The sequence below is a fragment of the Carassius gibelio genome, chromosome A3 (assembly GCF_023724105.1).
Source record: "Carassius gibelio isolate Cgi1373 ecotype wild population from Czech Republic chromosome A3, carGib1.2-hapl.c, whole genome shotgun sequence".
Taxonomy (NCBI): domain Eukaryota; kingdom Metazoa; phylum Chordata; class Actinopteri; order Cypriniformes; family Cyprinidae; genus Carassius; species Carassius gibelio.
In genome coordinates this window covers 25,326,065-25,346,802 of record NC_068373.1, presented here as the reverse complement: position 1 = coordinate 25,346,802, position 20,738 = coordinate 25,326,065, and the positions used below count along the sequence as shown (strand labels likewise).

General features: G+C 37.3%; 1 protein-coding gene and 1 long non-coding RNA gene across 2 annotated transcripts; both read left to right on the top strand.

The window, feature by feature from the left end:
* The first annotated feature begins 907 nt into the window (after positions 1-907).
* On the top strand, positions 908-11,417 carry LOC127953376 (meteorin-like protein). Its single transcript, XM_052552606.1, has 4 exons — positions 908-1,277; positions 3,776-4,164; positions 8,573-8,632; positions 10,568-11,417. Exons 1-4 carry the CDS (start codon positions 1,180-1,182, stop codon positions 10,879-10,881), a joined length of 861 nt encoding a protein of 286 aa, XP_052408566.1. The 5' UTR covers positions 908-1,179; the 3' UTR covers positions 10,882-11,417.
* A 2,851-nt stretch (positions 11,418-14,268) lies between these two features.
* On the top strand, positions 14,269-18,230 carry LOC127953371 (uncharacterized). Its single transcript, XR_008153148.1, has 6 exons — positions 14,269-14,467; positions 14,560-14,628; positions 14,975-15,046; positions 15,825-15,852; positions 16,069-16,165; positions 17,190-18,230. It is a non-coding gene; the product is annotated as an uncharacterized LOC127953371 (long non-coding RNA).
* Positions 18,231-20,738: the final 2,508 nt, after the last annotated feature.

Below are 20,738 nucleotides of genomic sequence, written 5' to 3'. Positions count from 1 at the left end.
TGTAAACATGTTTTTTTTTTTTTTTTTTTTCTCGCTAAGGAGAGTTCTAACAGTGAATCAGAGGTAAAAAAAAAAAAAAAACGATATAAATACTGTACAGTTTTCACCACAGACCGATAGTTTTGTGTCTTCACACATCAATGTACTGTATCATCTTGAGCCACAGGGTAAGGTGAAAACTGTATGCTGGTTTAGAAATGAAATGCACCTCCTCATAAAACCACAGGCTTTTCATCATTCATGTTTATAGCACAACTGGTAATGACACGCCTTACTGACGGTAAGAGGGTTGTTTAAATATGTAATTACACACAATTATCTTAGCAGGCTGCTTTTCATCATAGGGCTAAATATTAAAATATTACACTTCTTCTTACTGTAATAATTTTCCAAATTCCATTGATTTATACATACTTCCAACAACGTATGCACAATGTATTAATATATTAATTAATTAACTCCTATTTTTTTGCTCATTATAGCATGTAGTTTTTAATGAAAATGAATATGTGAAATGAAAATTTTATGAAAATGTATGCGTTAAATTAGACGCATTTAGCAAGCATGTGTAGTATGCAAATACTAGTAGTTTTTCACATTTTTGGACCCCACTGAATGTTTGCCTTGATGAATGAATGAATGAATTATGTGTCAGAACAAGCCAACCATCGATATTAATTATTGTGATGAATGTGCCATAACTTTACAAATCGTCTCAATGAACAAATAAGCCAATTTAATCATTTAATTTCGGTGTTTTGGGCTTTTTTACGCATGCGTCTTGTGTCAGTCAGCTGGCGGTGACGCGCAGAGGAATCTGAGTTGAGGCGTTCATTGAACTCTGGAGGAACGCGCTGCTGCGGTTTGCGCATGCGCGCTCTTCAAAGTTTAAGTGAGCCGCTGTTTGCTCCGCTCGTCACCGCCGTCTTCACTCGAGTAGAGCGCTGCTGTTCAGTGCTGCTGCCATGGAGTGAGCGAGCGAGCGAACGCGCTTCTCGGACTTTCGGCATTAGTTGCGCTTGTTGAGTAAATTACACGCTAAAAAAAAGAAAACAAGTTAAACAATACTAAAACACGATGTAGTGAAGAAAATACCGACGGACTTTTTTTATTCCATACCTGCAAAGCAGAGCTACATAGTATCGCGCTGGGGGAGAAGTAGACAGCGGCGGGACAAACATGCTCTCGCCGTTCTTGGCGCATTTGCTGTCGGTTGTGCTTCTGTGTCGGATTGCGCGCTCCCAGTACTCAAGCGACCAGTGCAGCTGGAGGGGCAGGTGAGACACGCTTCAAACATCTAGATTTAGATTATTCAAGTGATTCCTTATTACTAGTTTGGCCGTGTACAATAAAAATGTAATTTAGTGAATTATATTTACAGATTTAAGTAGGCTATTTAGAGTCTAAGATTAAATATGTAGATTAATTAATATTGGTGAGATAATGTTGTAAATGAACACAAACGTTTTTATACTAAAATAAGTATAATAACAACAAGGAATAATTTTTAACATTATTAGTACATTTATTATTTTTAGGGTTAATATGAGCAGAAGGATTAGTTACACTGGTTAATATTAATATTAGTTGTGTTGAGTAAAGTAGTATTTGCTATTAGTGGGTTTTTAGTGGCCTATTAGTGATTGTAATGAGTGGTTGTAGCACCTGTCTCGATGAATTAACATTTTATTTATTATATTCTCTGTTTTAATGACAGTATGTACGTATTAATGTTTTTATTTTCTTACTCAGATTTATTGTGTTGTAATTACTGCTTTGCTCTATGTTAATACTCACTGGCATAACCTGGAATAAGAAACTATCTGTGCAGTGATTTCATTTATGCTCACTGGTATAACCAAACCCATGTTAAACCCTGATGTGTAATAGGCAAATTATTCTAGTATTTGTTTACAGGCATTTTAGTTTAATAAGCTATTGCACATAGGCTTATACTGTGCTTTTAGTTTTCAATAATAATAATATGGTATCAAGGTGGCTTTTAAATCCTTCAAGCTCAATGTGCAGCTAGATGTGCAAGACTTTTTGATCGTTTGGGTTAGTCATAAATCTTTAACTGATGAGGAGATTAGTTCATGTTACAGATTTCCCTGCCACATAACATCATCTCATAACAACGTCTGTTATTATTCCTCAACAATAGCTCCCTTAATTCGTAATCTGGTGTTGATTTGCCAGGTCTGAGTTCAGCCTCTCATTACGGCAGAGCTGAATTTCAAATGCTCTTAATTAAAGAGGAGCCTTTATAAACGAGAACACGGCAGCTTGCGAGTCTGCTCCGCACATGTGTCACCCCAGGGTCCGCATGAGTTTTGGTTTTCACCTTTCATTTTGGTGAGAGTTTAATCTGGGGTCTTGAAGCAGGCCTAAATTCATCTCTGATTGAAGAACCGCTGGAGGCTTCATAAGCAGATGGTTCATTTTCTGCCCAACTGACAGCAGACTCAAGGCACGGAACCAAAGATGATGCCTAAAAGTAGCGGAGAGAGTCTTTTGTGTGGCCGGTGGACAGCGGCAGGACTGCTGCCCGGACATGCAGCTCCTCGTCTTTTCGAGGAGTTGAAAGCAAGGGGAGGTTCACTGCGTGACCTGCATTTGCACTTGCATGCTCCGGGTTCGGCTACTGTCTCTGCACTTGTCTGCAGAGAGGCCTGTGTGTCCAAGGAACCATTGACTTGCGTTTCAAAAATCCTACCCACGGCAGGATGCCAGTGCTGGATCTTGCCAAAAACGTTGGAAAGGAGAGAAGAAAAATGAGAGACGGTTAATGTGTATGTGTGTGCGCATGCTTGCACGTGACTGGTCATGCAGCAAGCCTTGCGCGTGGGTCTTAACACCTTGTGTGAAAAGACATTAACTTCATTCTTCCTGCGCTGAGAAAAGCTTTTCTTTCATATGAGCTTCAGCTTTGGACTCGGCCTTGGCGCAGACATTTCAGAACAATCACCCTAATGTTTGAAGTTTCCTTTGCTGTGTTGCACGTAAAAGGCCACTAAACTAAAGCTGATTGAAGGTCCAACCATCATTATTTGGGGGATTACCCGTCATTTGCTTCAAAACAGGTTGGCTTGCTTTGTTTAATCTAAGGCCTGTTAAGTGGTTATTTGTAAAAGTTAACCAGCTATAACTGGATGTCAGAATTTGGTAATATATCACAGTGTTTGATGATTGCTCCATTCCAAAGCCTGTTGGACAGCCTACTATTTCCCTTCTAGTATTTTAAGGCATCATACGATTGCTTCCAGACAGTAGCCAGCAAAATTATGCTGCCTTTTGAAATTGTTTGTCTTGGCTGAATTCACCCAGAATGATTGCACTTAGTGAACAAAACTCCTCCGGGATGGAAGACAAAGTCAAGAGAAATATGGATTATAACTGTATTCCATCCGGTACTGAAGTCTGCTGATTAAAAAGTAGACTAATCTGATTAAAATGTGAAGTTTTCCAGTGATAGATTGATAGTGGCCCATATTTTCAACCATTTTGAGATGATCTGCCTTAGTGGTTGAATTATATATATTGCCATGGCTTAAATATCATTTGTGTCAGAATTGGGATTTTTATTGACAATGTTGAACTGTCATATTTAATTAATATTCACTGTGTTTACTGTATTAAGTGGTTTGGTATCATATTTATAGACTTTATATCGGCCACTGGCACCCTGCTCTCTATATTGTTGGCAACAGCCATCAACAAAAAAACTGTAGGTGTTCTGGAACAGAGCTTATATCTTCTTTCTCCTTTCTTGTAGTGGACTGACACATGAGGGACACACTCGGGATGTGGAACAGGTGTATCTCCGCTGTGCCCAGGGGTTCCTGGAGTGGCTTTACCCCACAGGGGCCATCATCGTCAACCTGCGTCCAAACACACTGTCCCCAGCGGCATCTCTTCTGTCCATCTGCATCAAACCCTCTAAGGAGTCCAGCGGGACCCACATCTACCTGGACCGGCTAGGCAAACTGCGACTGCTCCTCCGGGAGGAAGATCAGGCAGAGGGGAGAGTGCACTGTTTCAGTATTCAGGACGGGGCGCTCTTCATCGAGGCAGTGCCTCAAAGAGACATCAGCCGAAAAATCACAGCCTTCCAGTACGAGCTGGTCAACCACAGACCAGGAGCAGATCCACAGTCATTATCTGGTATGAGGTTCTCTTGATCTTTAAAGACTTGCTTGACAAGCAGAGTTTTATTTCATGTGATGTATTTCCTGAAATAGAAGTGAACACGTTTTTTTTTTTTTTGTCCAATTTAAGGAGTAGAGTAGTATTTGGAAATATGTAGGACAGAAAATTGTCTCAAAGCTGTCAGACTAAAAGTCCAATGGCTTCTTTAAGGGACAGTCTTTTTAAAGAAGTCTCTTACACTCATCAAGGCTGCATTTATTTGATAAAAAAATACAGCAAAACTGTAATATTGTGAAATATTATTTTAATGATATGAAAGATTACAATTTAAAATAAGTTTCTATTATATGTTCAAATGTAATTCGATCTTCAGTTTCACATGATCCTTCAGAAATCATTTTAATATGCTGTTTTTCTGCTCAAGAAACAGTTCTTTTATTATCAACACTGAAAGCCATGATTTTTTTTTCAGGGTTTATTTGATAATGATTTCAAATAGACATCTTTTTAACATTAAAGAAGTCTTCACGGTCACTTTTGATTTATTTAATACATCCTTGCTTAAAAATGAAAATGACTCCATAATTTACTCACCCTCAAGCCATCATAGATTATATGACTTTCTTCATTCAGAGGAATCCAATTGGAGTAATATAAAAAATATCCTGTCTTTTCCAAAATTTAAAATGGCAGTGAGTGGGTGTTTTTGTCAATAGCCCAAAAGAAATCCAATAAAGTGCATCCATCCATAATAAAAATGCGCATTCATTCCGGTGGATGATTTAGGACGTATCGTACGTTCCGGTGGGAAGTGACGAATGCAGAAACAAAGGGGAGAGAGCAAAACACTGGTCACAAATTGGAAGTACAAAATAAAGTTGTAAAGTTGTAGTGTTGTAAAGAAAATGTTGGATGATTTCAATATAAGCCAAAGGGAGACTTGTTTGCCTTTGCTAAAGTAAGGAAACTTTGCTTCCTTTGCTTCTGTTAACAAACGTTGGTTCTCACGAGGCTAGCATATTCTCACCGGACCTTATGCTATGACAGTTAGCGGAAGCAAGAGATCACGGTTTATAAAGTTTTAAATGGGGATATATTTTTTTCTTCCAAAAACGCATTGATTCACTTCAGGAGGCTTCTTTATTCACCCCCTGGTTCTGTGTGAGACAGATTTTTTTAGTCAATTATGGGGTAATCTACATTTTTGGGTCAACTATCCCTTTAATGCACGCAATATAGAGGGTATGTTTATTTTAAAAAGTATGCGATGCGAAGCCAATGTTTTCATGCCCACCAACAGATGATATCTTTACCTCAGGAAACATCCTCCCCTCTGTGATGCTGAGATGTTTGATCTGTGCTCATATTTGCTCTGGAAAATGATACTGATTTGAACCTCGTTTTCCGACTGTGTTTTTCAGGACGTCTCACAATAGGACGTCACAAGCCCCTCGTTGCAATTTACGCCGGCAAAGCATGTTAAACATTCAGCTTATTTTCAGAAATTAAATTTCAAGCAGTGCACCTGCCAAAACCGAAGAAATGAATGGCCTGAAGCAGTGTAGATCCATCATATAACAAGTCTGTTTTTCCTCTCCAAAACAAAGCAAAATTATTGTTCAGTGTGCTTCCCCCCTCAGGGGGGTATGAATTAATAACTGCCATGTAAATCTGGCTGTGAGAAACAGCTGTATTTTGCAGGCATGGATACAGTGTAAAGTAGAGAAACTCCCTGTTTTGGGACTGTGTGGCTTTAATGTGACCTGTGATGTCAATGTATGTGTTTGCTGTTTGTGATTTCAGTGATCTAAGCAGGCACTGTAAGGTGACCTGTTTTCCTTTTTCCGAGCTTGTGGGGTTTTTTCGCATTCAGCTCATGAATGTTGACCTGCTGTGCTGGAATTGAGATGCTTTCCATCACTGTGGAATGTGTCTTAGACCAGCTGTTGGGAGGACATACTATCTCCATCTTTTTTCCCTACTCCCTTCCTCTTCCTCTTTTCCCGTCTCTCTCGGTTCCCCTCCCTCACTTTTTCCTTCATTACTTTTCGTTCGGCCTCTCTGAAGTGGTTGGGACGCAGGGAAAGTGGCATATGAATCTTTTCTCCATTAGCATGGAATGCAGAGGGACCAGATGTAGCAGGGACACTATCTTCCCCCTGTTGCCCTGCCAGTGTGTGAAGTGGTTGTGATCCCAGCAGCGTTGCATTAATTCAGGGCAGCGAGGGTTGCTGACTCCACTGCCAGCCCATTCCTGTGGTTCCATTTCAACTTTTGCATATGATCTTCTGCAAAGCTTTTGGAAAAAACCCATCTGTGCTTTAAGTGTTGCTTTAGCGTTCAGAATGTGAAAGTTCTAGAGTTCTGAACGATCACCCGCTTTGGAGTTTAGGCGTTTGCCAGCTGTTACGTAGCTGATTCCTGGATGACCTCTGGCCCTGTTGGTGGTGCGATGTTTCTTGTGTTACAACACAGCCAACCTCTGGTCTGCTCTCCACACCCAGTTTCCTTAACAGACATGACCTAAAGTGCTCATATGTGAAGGGTCAGGATCAACCGATCAAAGTTTTGATACAGATCAGTTGCTTTGCCAACTTTCCATTGGAACACCCAGTATGCAGTGAAAGTAAAGGTAGCTTGCTATTATTTAATCAGTCAATCAGCCTACACTGTAAATGGCCATTGCATTTATTGTTATGTGGGTCAATGACATGACTTATATTTTAATGTTTTAAAATAAATTAATATATATTCAACAAGGACACATTAATTGATCAAATGTGACAGTTAAGATTTAATTATGTTACAAAATAGACTTTTTTTTTAAATGTATGTACTTTCTATCTATTTATCTTTCGAACTTCCAACTTTTAACTTTCATATAAAGGGAAAACTAATTGCTAACACTTCTACAGTGTCTTTGTTACACAACCTACATGTATTTACTAAAGTAATAACAGTGTATGTTTTATGGAAGATTATTTAATAACATTCATATACTGTTAATTAACATTACTCAGTATTTATGTGTCGTTACACTGTAACAAGCAAATCCAAAAATAAAGTGCAACTAAAAATATGTTACCCTTTGCTGCAAAAATTCTTAGCAGCACAACATTGATAATAATAAGAAATGTTTCTTGAACAGCAAATCCGTGTACTAGAATGATTCCTGAAGGATCACGTGACACTGAAGAATAACGATGCTGAAAATTCATCACAACTTTGCATCACAGGGATGAATTATATTTAAAAAAAAATCAAATAGATAGCGGTTATTTTAAATTGTAAACAATTTTGTTCTATTTTAGTGCGATATGCTAAAAACCAAAATACTTTAGCAACCACATTACAATTCTTTTTCTCCACCCATAACACAGAGTTTTGAACGTCCAGCCACCACTCACTTTAGGAGAAATGTAGTTGTTAAACTTTCGGAAAACTTTTTAAAGCCCCTTAGTCCACCTGCACTAATAGAAAGCTAATCTTTTGGCTGTGGGACACACCTGCCTTTGCCCACAGACCACAACCCATAAACCCGTAAAATACCAATAACCCCTCCACCCAGGCACCTGAATCACCCAATCACTCGCCCAGCCCTGCCCTGCTGCAAACCTGAAAGAGTTGAGACCCTCCAGACAAACGTGCTGGATTATATCTGCACGTGGGGGCTGTAATGACCCCAGAGCCACGAGACTGTGGCCTGATTTATTTGGATAGAGAAACGCACTGATCAAAGCTGACACGGTGCTGCCAGTGTTTAGGTTACACTGATTGCCTTCTAGCAGTCACAGGACTCTACAGCTACTTTAAAGCAAAGGGGTGTTTATCTCTTGTCAGATGTCGCTATGGGTTGTAAAATAATAGAGTGTTCGACTCACTCGACAATGTTAGCACAAGTGGAAGTGCTGTGCAACGTCGGCTCCTCTGGATGTTTTGTTTCTGTTTTGGACCCAGAGCTACTAGGCCTTGCAGTCTCTGTTCCTTGTTGGAGTTCTTCTCAGCTGGATCTCATTTGTGTTGGGGTGTGTGGACGCAGTGAGTGTCTGTCAGTGTTTTTCTAGAGGGGGAAGGGTCGAGTTGTTTCCCTCCTCTGCACCAACTACGTATGTTTTTTTTTGTTGGTTTTTTTTAAAGAGAAGCCCTTTCTCGTGGGGTGCCCCACATCTCTGTTTGTTTAGAAGCCGACAAGCCGTGGTGCTAAAGTTGGCTTCTGCACGCTCCATAAATAACCATCTGCCGCAGAAATGAATTATATCTTTGAAAGTCCACGAGGCGGGTGTAGATGCATCAGTGTGCTGTTTTTTGTTAGAAAGAAAATCAACATGCTTCATTATGCACATGGGATTGTTCTTGCAGTTGCTTTACCATCAAGCTTTGGCTGTGTTTGGTCTGATTTTGTTGTTCTGTTATCTTTCCACAGCACCCTGCCAACCCTGTACAGATGCGGAGGTCCTGCTGGCCGCTTGCACCAGTGACTTTGGTAGGTCACATCTTAAAAAGAAATCAAATTAAATTAGCTCTTGAATTTCAATTATAGTTTGGTCAGAAAGCATCCTTCCCACCAGGCAACTGTTTGAGTTTGAGGAACACTCAAATAAGACTCTTCAAAGAGAATAAGATAATGAGAATAAGATCCTACCGATTAAAAGGTAGTAGTAAAGGAATATTATAGCCTGACAAATGGACTGCAAACACATCAGCCTGTTAATAGGGCATTATTTGACCCTTATGTCGGCTCCATTTTTTTACTGACAGCCTTGTTAATAGGTTGAGGAAACATTGTGGAAAATAAACATTTAATGCCAATTATGTTGGCTTGAAAAATAATATATAGCTGCTATTTAATCCTATTATTATCATTTAGAATTTTGAGAATAAACATTCACAAAGAACACATGTTTGTGTTTAAAAATGTGAGATGTAGGGCAGTGGAATAATAATAAAATATTGATAAACAAATTCTTGCATCAAATTAAATTGACAAAATGTTAAAATGAGCCAAGGCTCTTCATAATCCATCTTCAAAATCAATCTAACAATCTCTTTGTCTACTTTACAGACTAGGCTTTCTCAAGCTAACATCAAAGTTAAATTACACACTTTATTAATAAAATATAATAATTTCTAATAAATGCTACTGGACTTAATGTTTTTAAATACAATAGAAAATAGAATAAGGCATGAATATTTGCTTTATGAGTACTAATATACAGCCAATATGTAAGTAAAATGCATGCTAATAAGCAACAAGTTTAAGGGTTGGTCCACCCAAATATTTTAATCAGCCCATAAATTACTCCCCTTCAAGGCAGCCTAGGTGTATATGACTTTCTTCTTTCAGATGAATCCAGTCGGAGTTATATGAATTTTTTTTTTTTGATCTTTCAAGCTGTTTAATGGCACTCAGCGATTGTTGCAGTACTTCAGTCCAGAAGAAGTGAAATAAAAAGCGCCCTTCCATAAAAAACCATGGCTCCGGGGGAGTGAACAAAGTCCTCCTGTAGCGAATCGATGCCTTTTTATAAGAAACATATCCATATTCAAAACGTAATAATCACTGTAATGTAGCTTGCACCATTAGTTGTAAACAGGAGCAGTTCTTAGGGAATGACGTTTGAGGTCAGAATTGCGCATGTGCTGGTGAGTCTCATGAAAACCAACATTTGATTACTGGAGCAAAGGAAGCAAAGTCTTCTTACTTCAGCAAAGGAAAACCAGTCTCCTCTTGGCTTATGTCGAAATCCTCCGACATTCTTCTTTACAAATCCTAGTTTTGTACTTCTAATTAGTGACCATTGTTTTGTTTTGATCTCTCCGCTGTGCTTCCGCGTTCGTCACTTCTGAGCGGTGCATGCGCAAAGCTGAACTCATATATCCTTCCCCCGAAACTGCTTCCGTGTAAGCGCAAGCTTAAATTGATCATTACATTTTAAATATGGTTATTTTTCTTACAAAAATGCATCGATTCGCTACAGGAGGACACTTTTTATTAAGGATGGGCGATTTTTATTTCACTTGTTTTGGACTGATGCACTGCAGCACCCGTTCAACTGCTTGAAAGAGCAAAGAAAGTTTTTAATACAACTCTGGTTGGATTCATCTGAAAGAAGTAAGTCATGTACACCTAGGATGATATCCGGTGAGTTATTTATTGGCTAATTTTCATTTTGGGGGAACTAAGCCTTTAATAGTGAGAATTGGTCCTCAAAATAAAGTGTTTTTTTAAGAAATTATGTCAAGAGAAAATTCCAGTAAAATCTTTTAAGATTGGTGGCCCAATTTGCTATGCATTGAAATGGTAATCCCATATACATTCTTGGAGGATTGTTTGCCAGGTACATACCATAATGATGTCATTATGGATAAAAACGACTGTTTTTCTTAAAAAGTTGTATTTTTATTTTTCCCTCTTCAGTGGCGCGAGGCAGTATTCTTGGTGTGGCAGAGACCGACGACCAGACCTCTGTCACTGTGTCCCTGAGTGGTCTTTACAGACAGAAGACACAAGTGTTTGTTTCAGGAGGCGGCCGGGCCAAACGCTGGACAGGCTTTGTGAAGATGCCCAGCCAGTGCAGAGTTAAACCAGGGGAGGGTGAATTCCTCTTCACTGGGACTGTGCGATTCGGAGAGGCCTGGCTCAGCTGCGCGCCACGGTACAAGGACTTCCTTAGGGTGTATCAGGACGCACAACGGCAACGGACCAACCCATGTCATTTGGACACAGACTGAATTATTTCCAGGAAACCACATGGTCGGGAGGAGCTGTGACCCTGCGAGCAGCTGTCTGTCTTTGTTTGTGTCTGCAGACAGAGGCAGTTTAGATCTGTATAGACTGCAATACTGATGCAGAAACCTGCTGTCCCAGCATTGCCAGAGATTTGACTCATGCTCTTAAAACATCCCGCAAAGACAACTGAAGTTGGACTTGAATTTACTAAGCCAATGCTGATTTCTCCCAAAATGTCTTAAGACTGATATTCCTGATATTTTTTTTTTCTTGCGGTCAAAATGTAGCAGATCTGGCTGATGAATGTGAAAAGATCATTCTAAAACGGAAGTCCCAAATGCTTTGTAAAAAGCTTGATGTACAGTTTTGCAGTTGTTTCTATGATAGAAATATATTGATGAAAAGGCCTGCTTTAAAATGTTTATTTTTTAAGAGAATTTGAAGTGCAATTCCTGCCTGTGTTTTGTCTTCAGGCTGTTCAATTGCAAATATGTCTTTCTAAGGATTAAAAGTATTTTTTTCTCTCTTTGGAATCAAATCATGTGCCTGTTTTTTTTTTTTTTTTTTTTTTTTTAATGTAAATTAGACCACGGTGTAGTTCTCTGCCATCCATTTTGAAGTAATCTATGAAATGTGTCCAAAAATTTAGTAAATCTTTTATTTATTACTTTCACAGTTTCCTGGGGTTTTAACATGTGAGAGCTCCTCCCCAAGTCTGAATGATATTCTAGTCTCTAGATATTGCTTGAATTATACTACAATGTAATTGTGTTTAAAGTTATTTTTCTCACTAATTTTATCATCCATCAGGTTAAAATTATGAATCAGATTACTTAGAAATGTAATCACACCTCTCCTCTACTAGTACAAACCATACAATTTATAGTATCAGTCATGCCCAATACGCAAACACAAAAATGTACATTTTGTCATCATGTACTGGTCCTCATGTTGGTTCAGACTTTTTTTATTTGAAATGAAACACAAAAGCGAAAAAAAGCATTTTTTCTGAATATCTTTACAACATTTTTATGTGTTACAGATAGGAAACTTGGTTAATAACCGGTTAGCAATGTTTTGAGTTCTATTATGCTCCAATAATTTTCTATGAAACAAAGTGTTTTCCATACACCTTCAGGGTAAAAAAACAGTTTTGCAATCTCTGGTATAAGTTTATATATAATTGTATTTTATTTGCAGAAGATATTAAAAATTAGAAAAATAACAGATGTTTATATGTAGTCCAGTGGAAAATAATATCTGACTTTATACGAATTAAGTATTTCAAAAATATTTAATACATCCATTCAAAAATGTATATGGTAAATATGTAATAGTGCTGTTCTCTTGTTTGCCATGAGCAGTTAGTTCCTGCAGGTCCTGCACATTCTTTGGTTTTCCAGCATCTTCTGCATACTGACCACTGATAACGATTTTGAGATCCATCTTTTGACACAAATTTGAGGGAGTCTTATGCAGCTGTAACAAAAGCTGCTAATGTTTACTTAATGCGCAAAGTAAACACATTGCCTTAAGTGTGGGGGTGAAAACAGGATTTTGGTTTTGTACTGGCCTTCAGCTGTTACATAAGATATTTGCAAGTTTCCCAGAAGACAAAATAAGAACAATTTATACCAATCATCCTGCTTACGGACTTATAGTTGGGTAAACATTCATAGTGGTGAACGAAAACTACAACAGATTATTTTCATGTTCCTGTTTACCCCAACAACAACAAAATCCTCAAGTGTTTCCTTGGCTTTCCAAAACTTACATCAAAGTGTTATAAATTTACAATTTTTTTTATTAAATTGCAAATATAACAAAAAAGTATCACAGTTACGGTCCATTTTTTTATTATTGACATTTTGCAGATTCCATGAGATGTATGTGAACAACTGTGAATCAGTATTTTTAAACATTTCATAAATACTTCCTTCTCTTACATAATACCTCTGTCATTGCCTCATGTTTGTGATTAACCAACCAACCTCCTCTACTCCCGTTCTTATTAAATCAAGAACATGATGCATAACAAGCTTTATCCATTGAGCATTGTGCACGGCTTCACTTCCGTCTGGACTCCCTCCGAGAAATACCAGGCTTTCACGCTGGTGTTGGTGGTTGGTCTATTGGTCCAGCTCCATATGAACTGCATTACTTCTGGTTTTCCAGCCATACAGGAGAGTTATCATTCACTGGAAGCAGTGTTAATTTCGTTGACGAAGACTATGACGAAAAATATTCGTCAACTAACCTTTTTCACGGACGAAAACTAAATAAAAACTAAATAAAAAGTCAGATATGATGACGAAAAACGTGACGAAATATAACTGACACTTTAGTCAACGAATAAAAATGAGACGAAAATATATGGGCGGGACGAATGGAGAAGAGATCCAATCAGAGCGAATCTTTGAGGGTAGGTTGATCTATGCAGAAGCAGCCGAGACATTATAAAAAGCCGCTGCAAATGCAAGCGCCACAGCTAAACAAACGCAGCAGCAGTTACACAGAAAAGAGAACAAAGATGAGTTTGCAGAAATTCGCACAGTTTCGAGGACGTTTTCATAACAATTAAGTTGTTTACACAGGGAACTACACTGCGACCTTTTGAAATGCCATTGCGACCCAAATTTTTATGGGGTCGTAAATGTATCACTGATTATTTTTGTACCTACTTATGTGTAATGCTATGTTTTAATATGAGCATTTATTAAAACAGAAATGTGTAAGAATACGTTTTATAACGTGCTCCAAGCATTCAACACATCAAATTGGCTTCAGCCCCGCGCTTCGGGAAAGTTGAACTGAGCAGCTGGTTACTCGCGCAACACTGAACCGAGTTCTCCTTCAGGACGTTTGCGTCCTCCTGCACCTGAACGAACAAATACAAATCGCATTTTAAATAAACATAAGAAAAAGAGCGAAAAGTGAAAGAGCTCAATTCAGCAGCGCGGTGTTCAGGGAGCAAGCAGAGACGCGTCCCAAAGTCTTCTTGCTTTTGTACCGACAACAAATACATACTAAATATGTCGAAATACCCGTCTTGGAAAGTGTGTTCGAAAAGGTCTGTAGTTGTCCCACCCAGCACCAGACGTCATTTGGACGTCGTTTTCTGGTCTAAATCAAGTCGGCCCGTCATGGCCATCTTTTAGACCAAAAAGCGACGTTGAAAATTGGTCTTCATTTGGTCCGTCGGATTTGGTCCAAATTAAGCCCAAAAAGCGACGTTGAAAATTGGTCTTCGTTTGGTCCGTCGGATTTGGTCCAAATTAAGCCCAAAAAGCGACAATTAACGTTTTTTTTTTTTTTTTTTTTTTTTAAATTTAGCCCAAAAATAGATGTAAATTTTTCTTACCAAATTTAGCAGAAAAAAAAACTTATTTCGCACCACAAAGCCATTAACATAAACTAGTGAAGAAATTAGACATCATGTCTGATCGCACTGTTAAATATATTTAAATATATTTTGAAAACACTTGATGGTCACGCGCTGTACTGGAGTCACCATGGAAACGGGGCTCAGCTCAACCGTCAAGCAGCTGAACAGACGCTGTCTCTCATGGTTGTTTTCACTAATTTCAGGTAAGTTTAATCCCTAAATTACACAAATGTTACATAAAAGTGTCCCTGAAACTTTCTTTCATGTAAATGACACGCTTTCGTTGAAAATGTAGTTTATAGAAATGGTCAGTGTCTTCATGAAAAGTCCGTTAGCATCTCAACTGTAATGCTAACTACAAGAGGTAACTTTATGTGCATTTTTCACAATATATTTCGCCTACATCAGCATGAATCTGTAATTTTCTTATATATGTGTGTGTTTATATAATATTTTCATAATGTGTGTGTGTGTGTGTGTGTGTGTTTGTTTGCATGTTAGTTATTTTGATGTCCACACTGTAAGAGTATTAATCGATTAGTAAACCTAAAACTTTAAATTCTGTTATTATTCTTTTAATTTTTTTGTATAATCTGTAAATTAATTTTCTTTTCTGCATTTCACCTCTGCTATAGTTTATTTATAATAAACATGGCATTGTATTGTTGGCTTAGACAGATTGACAGAATGACAGATTGTTTATGTTCTAGATTCTTCCATGCTGATGGCCGTGCCTGTATCCAGCTGAAGAACATTTTTAGACATTATGAAACATATAACTAGTAAGTAATACCTCAGACATACACTATTATTCAAACGTTTAAGGGTCAGATTTATCATGTATTTACATTTACATTTATTCATTTTGCAGACTCTTTTATCCAAAGCGACTTACAGATTAAGACAGTGGAAGCAATCAAAAACAAGAGCAATGATATATAAGCAATGTTATAGTGCTATAACAAGTCTCAGTTAGCTTAACACGGTACACATAGCATGGGATTTTAAATAATATAATAAATAAAGAGAAAACAGTATTAAAAAAAAGAGTAGAACAAGCTAGTTAGAGGTCTTTACACGTACACACACACATACACACAATTGCATAATAAATGTAAAGAAAATATAATACAAAAAGATTAGAAAGGTAGTTAGATTTTTTTTAAGAATAGAATTAGAATATTGAGTGTTAAAGTTAGAGGATCAAATAAAGGTGGAAGAGAAATAGAAAATATTATTTAAAAATGTATTTAAAATAAATCTTTTATGCTCACCACTGCTGCATTTATTTGATTAAAATACAGTAAAATAGTAATATTTGAAATTACTAGGGGTGTCCTTGACTAAGGTTTTTCATAGTTGAATCAGAATTTTTGAATCTTGCCGATATTCGACTGATAGTCTAATCATATGTTTGGGGGCAGAATACATTGAGTCAAGTCTGACATTCGACAGTCATAATTACTGATCTTAACACACTGGTAAAATGTGTTATGAACACCTCGCAGATATAAACGGGGTAAATAATAGTTCATCATTGATGGATCTTTTCTATTTCAGAGACTGAAAATCATTGATAAACCACAAGGTAATTGTGAATAAACTTATTGCAAGAGGAATAATAAGAAGAAAAGAAAATGCATGTGTGATTTAATATTGCTTCTTATTTTTCAATGTTGAAAGTTTTTTCTTCTCATCTTTGTGCATTTTCAGATGTTGTGCATATTTATGGATCAAATTATTTAACGTTGTTTAACTTTTTAACATTATAATATTGGTTGTCTTCTCTTTTTTCATAATTAAGCTCCAACCCCAGTTAAGCAGACCTGAGCAGCCGATCAAGGATCAGCAGAAACTCTGCAGAACGGTGGTCCTCCAGCCCAGGACTGGACACCAGTGTTGTAAGTCATTCTGTCTCTTTATAGTGAATGTTCAGAACATATTGCAGAAGATCTCAACATTGTCTCTCAAGGTCCACTTACATGCAGAGTTTTGCACCAACCTAGTGCAGTGCACCTGAACACATTAATCAATGTCTTCAGTTTTACTAACTATAAGTCACAAACAGGTGAGTGTGATCATGTGTGGACGTAAACACTGGGTGTGTTTCACTCAGGTCCGTTGCTCAGTAGTCAGTGGTGAAGGGCTGCCTCAATCACTATTTTCATTTTACGGTGCACTGATAATTCGCTATAAGAAAACACGTAATAGATTTTAAAACACAAACCAATAATATATTTCAGCATAAACATATCACTAGACAGGTAATGTCTAATCTAGTAAACATTTCCAATTAATTTATTAATTAAATCTTGCACATACATGTAATAAAGTATTCATCATAATGTGCTGTAAATAGCATTAAAGTAAGATATCAGTTTTATTGTTGTGCATTAATGTCAGTAGTGATGTTGTACAATGAGGACAGAGATAGTCACCAGTGTATAGTGAGCCACAGTGCTTACCAGTACCTACATTTGTGTACACAATATATTCACAACTTGGCAAACTGAAGCTGATTGAGACGTAAACTCTGCATGACAGTGGACCTTAATCCAAGCATATGTCTCTGTACTAAAGTAATGGGAGTTACCAGATCAGGGTGTTTTTAGACCATGATACCTGATTGGCTGACATCATAGTGACGGTAGGTTTAGGGTGGGGTTTAGGTAAGGGGGATCATTTTGATTGCATGATTTAGAAACACCCAGCAGTTTGAAAACACCCACAAAGTCATAAACGCCCACTTTTACTCTGCAGAGACCTAAGTCTCACCTTAATGGCCAGAGCTGACAACCCCTGACATACTGATTAGTTAATAATCCCTCATAAAGAATGAGTACACTTTAATTTGTACATTTTGGACAAACATTGTTTTTTTATTATTAATTTACATTTTAGTTACGGTTTTCTTTCTCACTTTAGATGCTGCAGAAAAAAGAGCGAGGCTAAAGCATTCAAAGTGGAAACATCTGCCGTGGCTCATTAATCCAGAATTGGGATGGAGGAAGGAGCAGAAGAAGCAGAAGATCAGAGATCAGGCAGAGATCTACTGGTGCCCCTGTGGGAACCCCATTTACCTACTGTGTTAGTTTAACCAAAGATTTTCCTCACTCACCTTTATGTTGTTCCAAACCAGACTTTTGTTCATCCTTGAAACATAAATGCGGAACTTTTTAATGAAATCTGAGATTATTTTCTTTATATAAAATAACACATTCACACAAGCACCATGATGCATCAGTGTTGCATTGGCGTGAGAGCTGGCGCTTTTGGTGCTTTTGTGAAAATCCATTGGGGAGTCATAATTTCTGAATAGATTATTTTTGCTGTTGTTATTGTTTGTTTGTTTTTTTTTTGTACACAAGGCATCTGTTAAAAAAATATCTTAATTTGTGTTCTGCACAAAAGGGTGTTATGGGTTTGGGGCAACATGAGGGTAAGTAATTAATGACAGAATTAAAATTTTTGGTTGTTCTAATGTGGTTATAATTGGTCATAGTTTATTTGTCTTGAAAAAATATATTTATACAGAAACATGGATTAATTTGATAAGTTTATAGTAAAGCCTTTTAAATTGATAAAAAAAAAAAAAATCTAAATAAATACTACTCTTTTGCAAGGTCTATAAAAAAATATGGACAAATGTAATGGTTTCCACAAAATATTTGGCAGCACAACGGTTTTAAACTGATAATAATCAGAAATGTTTCTTGAGCAGCAAATCAGTATATTATAATGATTTCTGAAGATCATGTAATACTGAAGACTGAAGTAATTGTGTTAAAAATTTCAGATTACAGGCATAAATTACATTCTACAATGCATCCACATAGAAAACAATTATTTCTGTAGTTATATTTCACAATATTACAGTTTTTACGGTCTGTTTAATCAAAAGAAGCTTAAGATGTGATCAAGATTTTACATGAAAGATGTAATGTGTCAATAAATGTGTCAATATACTGTGAATTGTCTTATTTTCACTAATTAGGAATATGACAAATAATTCATGGTTGTAATTAGGTCTGGAAAAGACGTCTTTTCACCGTTCACTATTCAACCACATTTAAACGTAATTTGGACGTCTATTTATAGACGTCTTTTTGACGACATGAAAAAGACGTCGTTTCACCTTTCACTTTTCAACTAAATTTTAACGTTGTTTAGACGACTGCCAATGACGTCTTTTCGACGTCTTTTCAACGAGTTTTTGCTGGGTGGGGTGTCTTCAGTGAAAGTAAAGAGTTGGAAAGAAATCGGATGCGTATCTTTATAATGGATGCATTTGTCTCTTAAAGTGACCGCGCCTAATTTACTAGCTCTGCTGTCAGTGTCTTTAATGTATGAAAATGAAAGTAAATCACTCACTGCTCTTGATTAAATTACTTTGTAGTTTTAACAAGAATTTATCCAAAGTCAATCCAAAAATCAGATAGAATAGATTATATTGTTTTACTAGTGACTAAAAAATACAAAAAAAAAAAAAAAAAAAAAAATGATTAGGGACCTGAGCATGTTTTGCTTAGGTGTTTCTTTCTTTAATTGCTAATACAACCTTTTCACACCACAGACTGAACCAAATTAAGCATTGCATCAGACATTATCAAGATGAATTTGTTGTTCTGACACAGTTTAACCCTGAGTTATTGTCATATTTTATTACCAATTTCTAAACTACAGCAGATAAACTGTGATATTGTAAGAAACGTTGAAGGTGTCTGAATACATTTTGGTTTGATTGTGTATTTTATTTTACAGTGAAGACTATGCAGTGCTATTTTAAATGAACAAAAACAAACTTAAAAAATGTAAACTTTGTGTAAATATCACAAATAAAGAAATAGAATGAACATACAATACAAATATAATATAGGTGGTTGTCTATTTCAATAATACTGTACTTCATCTTGAAAGAATGTCATATGCATTGCATATCATTCAGGACGAATGCATATCTTTTTCAGAGAGCATGTATATTTTTCATTGAGAGCAGGCCTTATGTTTATTTTATAAATACCATTCCATAACAGACTGATGGAAACATTTAGTCAAGTCAACTAAGTTGACTTTGTTCTACTAAAAAAAAAAAACTAGACTAAGACTAAAAGACTTAAGACTAGACTAAGACTAAAACTATTATGATATTTAGTCGACTAAAACTAGACTAAGACTAAAACATTTCAGATGACTAAAATGTGACTAAAACTAAATGGTGTGTTATTCAAAAGACTAAGACTAAGACTAAATCCGAATTTGCTGTCAAAATTAACACTGACTGGAAGCAGACTGGAGCGGATTCCTCTCCACGGGTTGCTGCGGTGCCCAGGGAGGCGCTCAGTCAAGGTCAGAGTGAAAGGGCTCTTTGTGTGAGCCGGGCCGTTCTGAGAGAATTAGACGGCTTCAATGGAGCCCTGTGATGCCACACAAAATGGAGAAGCGGGCCATGTGGACTAAGAATCTGAGCAGTCCTGATGCTTGTGGCTCATTTTCAGGCCATCTATTTCAACATACAACTCCAAACAGAATGAGAGTATGCCGTTTCAAAAAAGTCATCATTGGGTTGTTGTTGGGAGTTTTGCTTTGCTTCATCTTGCTCTGCTTTACTTTTGACAGAAACACACCCATAATGTCTCTCGGTGAGTGGCCACAACTAGACAATCGCTTTTGCAGGCTGATCTGCACTCAATGGAGAGACTGAATTCCAGTCCAACGGCGGCAGCTCTGGAATCGCTCACTGGGAAATGCAAACAGTGTTCCCATGACAACGTTGCGGCGCAGCAAACCCTCGCTCCGAGCTCCTACGGGGTGAAAGGGAACAGAAGAGAAAAGAAGCGTGGTTGTCCATTTGCACCGGCGCTTTGAGTGCCTCGCTGGCGACGTTCTGTCCAAGTGCATCCCGACCGCACTGTGAAGTATGTTTGGGGTTTATGGATAAGATATTCCCTCAGGAACTAGACGCTGACCCTGATTGCTACTGTTTAGTTGTTGATGTAGACTTATATACAAACTGAGGAAATTGACCTATGACCCAGTTAACACCGATAAAGTTGCTCTGTCTTTCAGAATGCCCTTCCAAAATAACTTTTTAATTTCTAATTTCTTTTAATTTCTAATTCTCTCGTCATTTCCTAGCAGGCAAGTCAGGAACTTTTGGATTAACTCACTTGATTCATATGGGTTACATTAATGATGTCTTTATGAATTTTATGGCATAAACAATGATTTTAAGACCAAGCAGAAACCTTTGCCAACTGGTTGGACTGTACAACCAATGTCTTCCAGATTTTTGGTAAATGAAATAAGGTGAAACATTGGTTAAACATGTCTTTCGTCAAATACATAAGAATGTTTATCTCCGAAACACACACTAATGTATTTTTTTGTGAAACTTGAGAGTTTTCAGTACCTTCATTTAAAGTCCATTACACCACAACTTTGACAGTTCAAACAGTTAATGAATATAAAAGTAGG

Excerpts from the sequence above, each read along its gene's own strand:
- LOC127953376 (XM_052552606.1), top strand. The coding sequence starts at position 1,180 with ATGCTCTCGCCGTTCTTGGCGCATTTGCTGTCGGTTGTGCTTCTGTGT. Across the intron at positions 4,165-8,572 it reads AGATCCACAGTCATTATCTG|CACCCTGCCAACCCTGTACA; the intron begins GTATGAGGTTCT and ends ATCTTTCCACAG. Across the intron at positions 8,633-10,567 it reads CGCTTGCACCAGTGACTTTG|TGGCGCGAGGCAGTATTCTT; the intron begins GTAGGTCACATC and ends TTCCCTCTTCAG.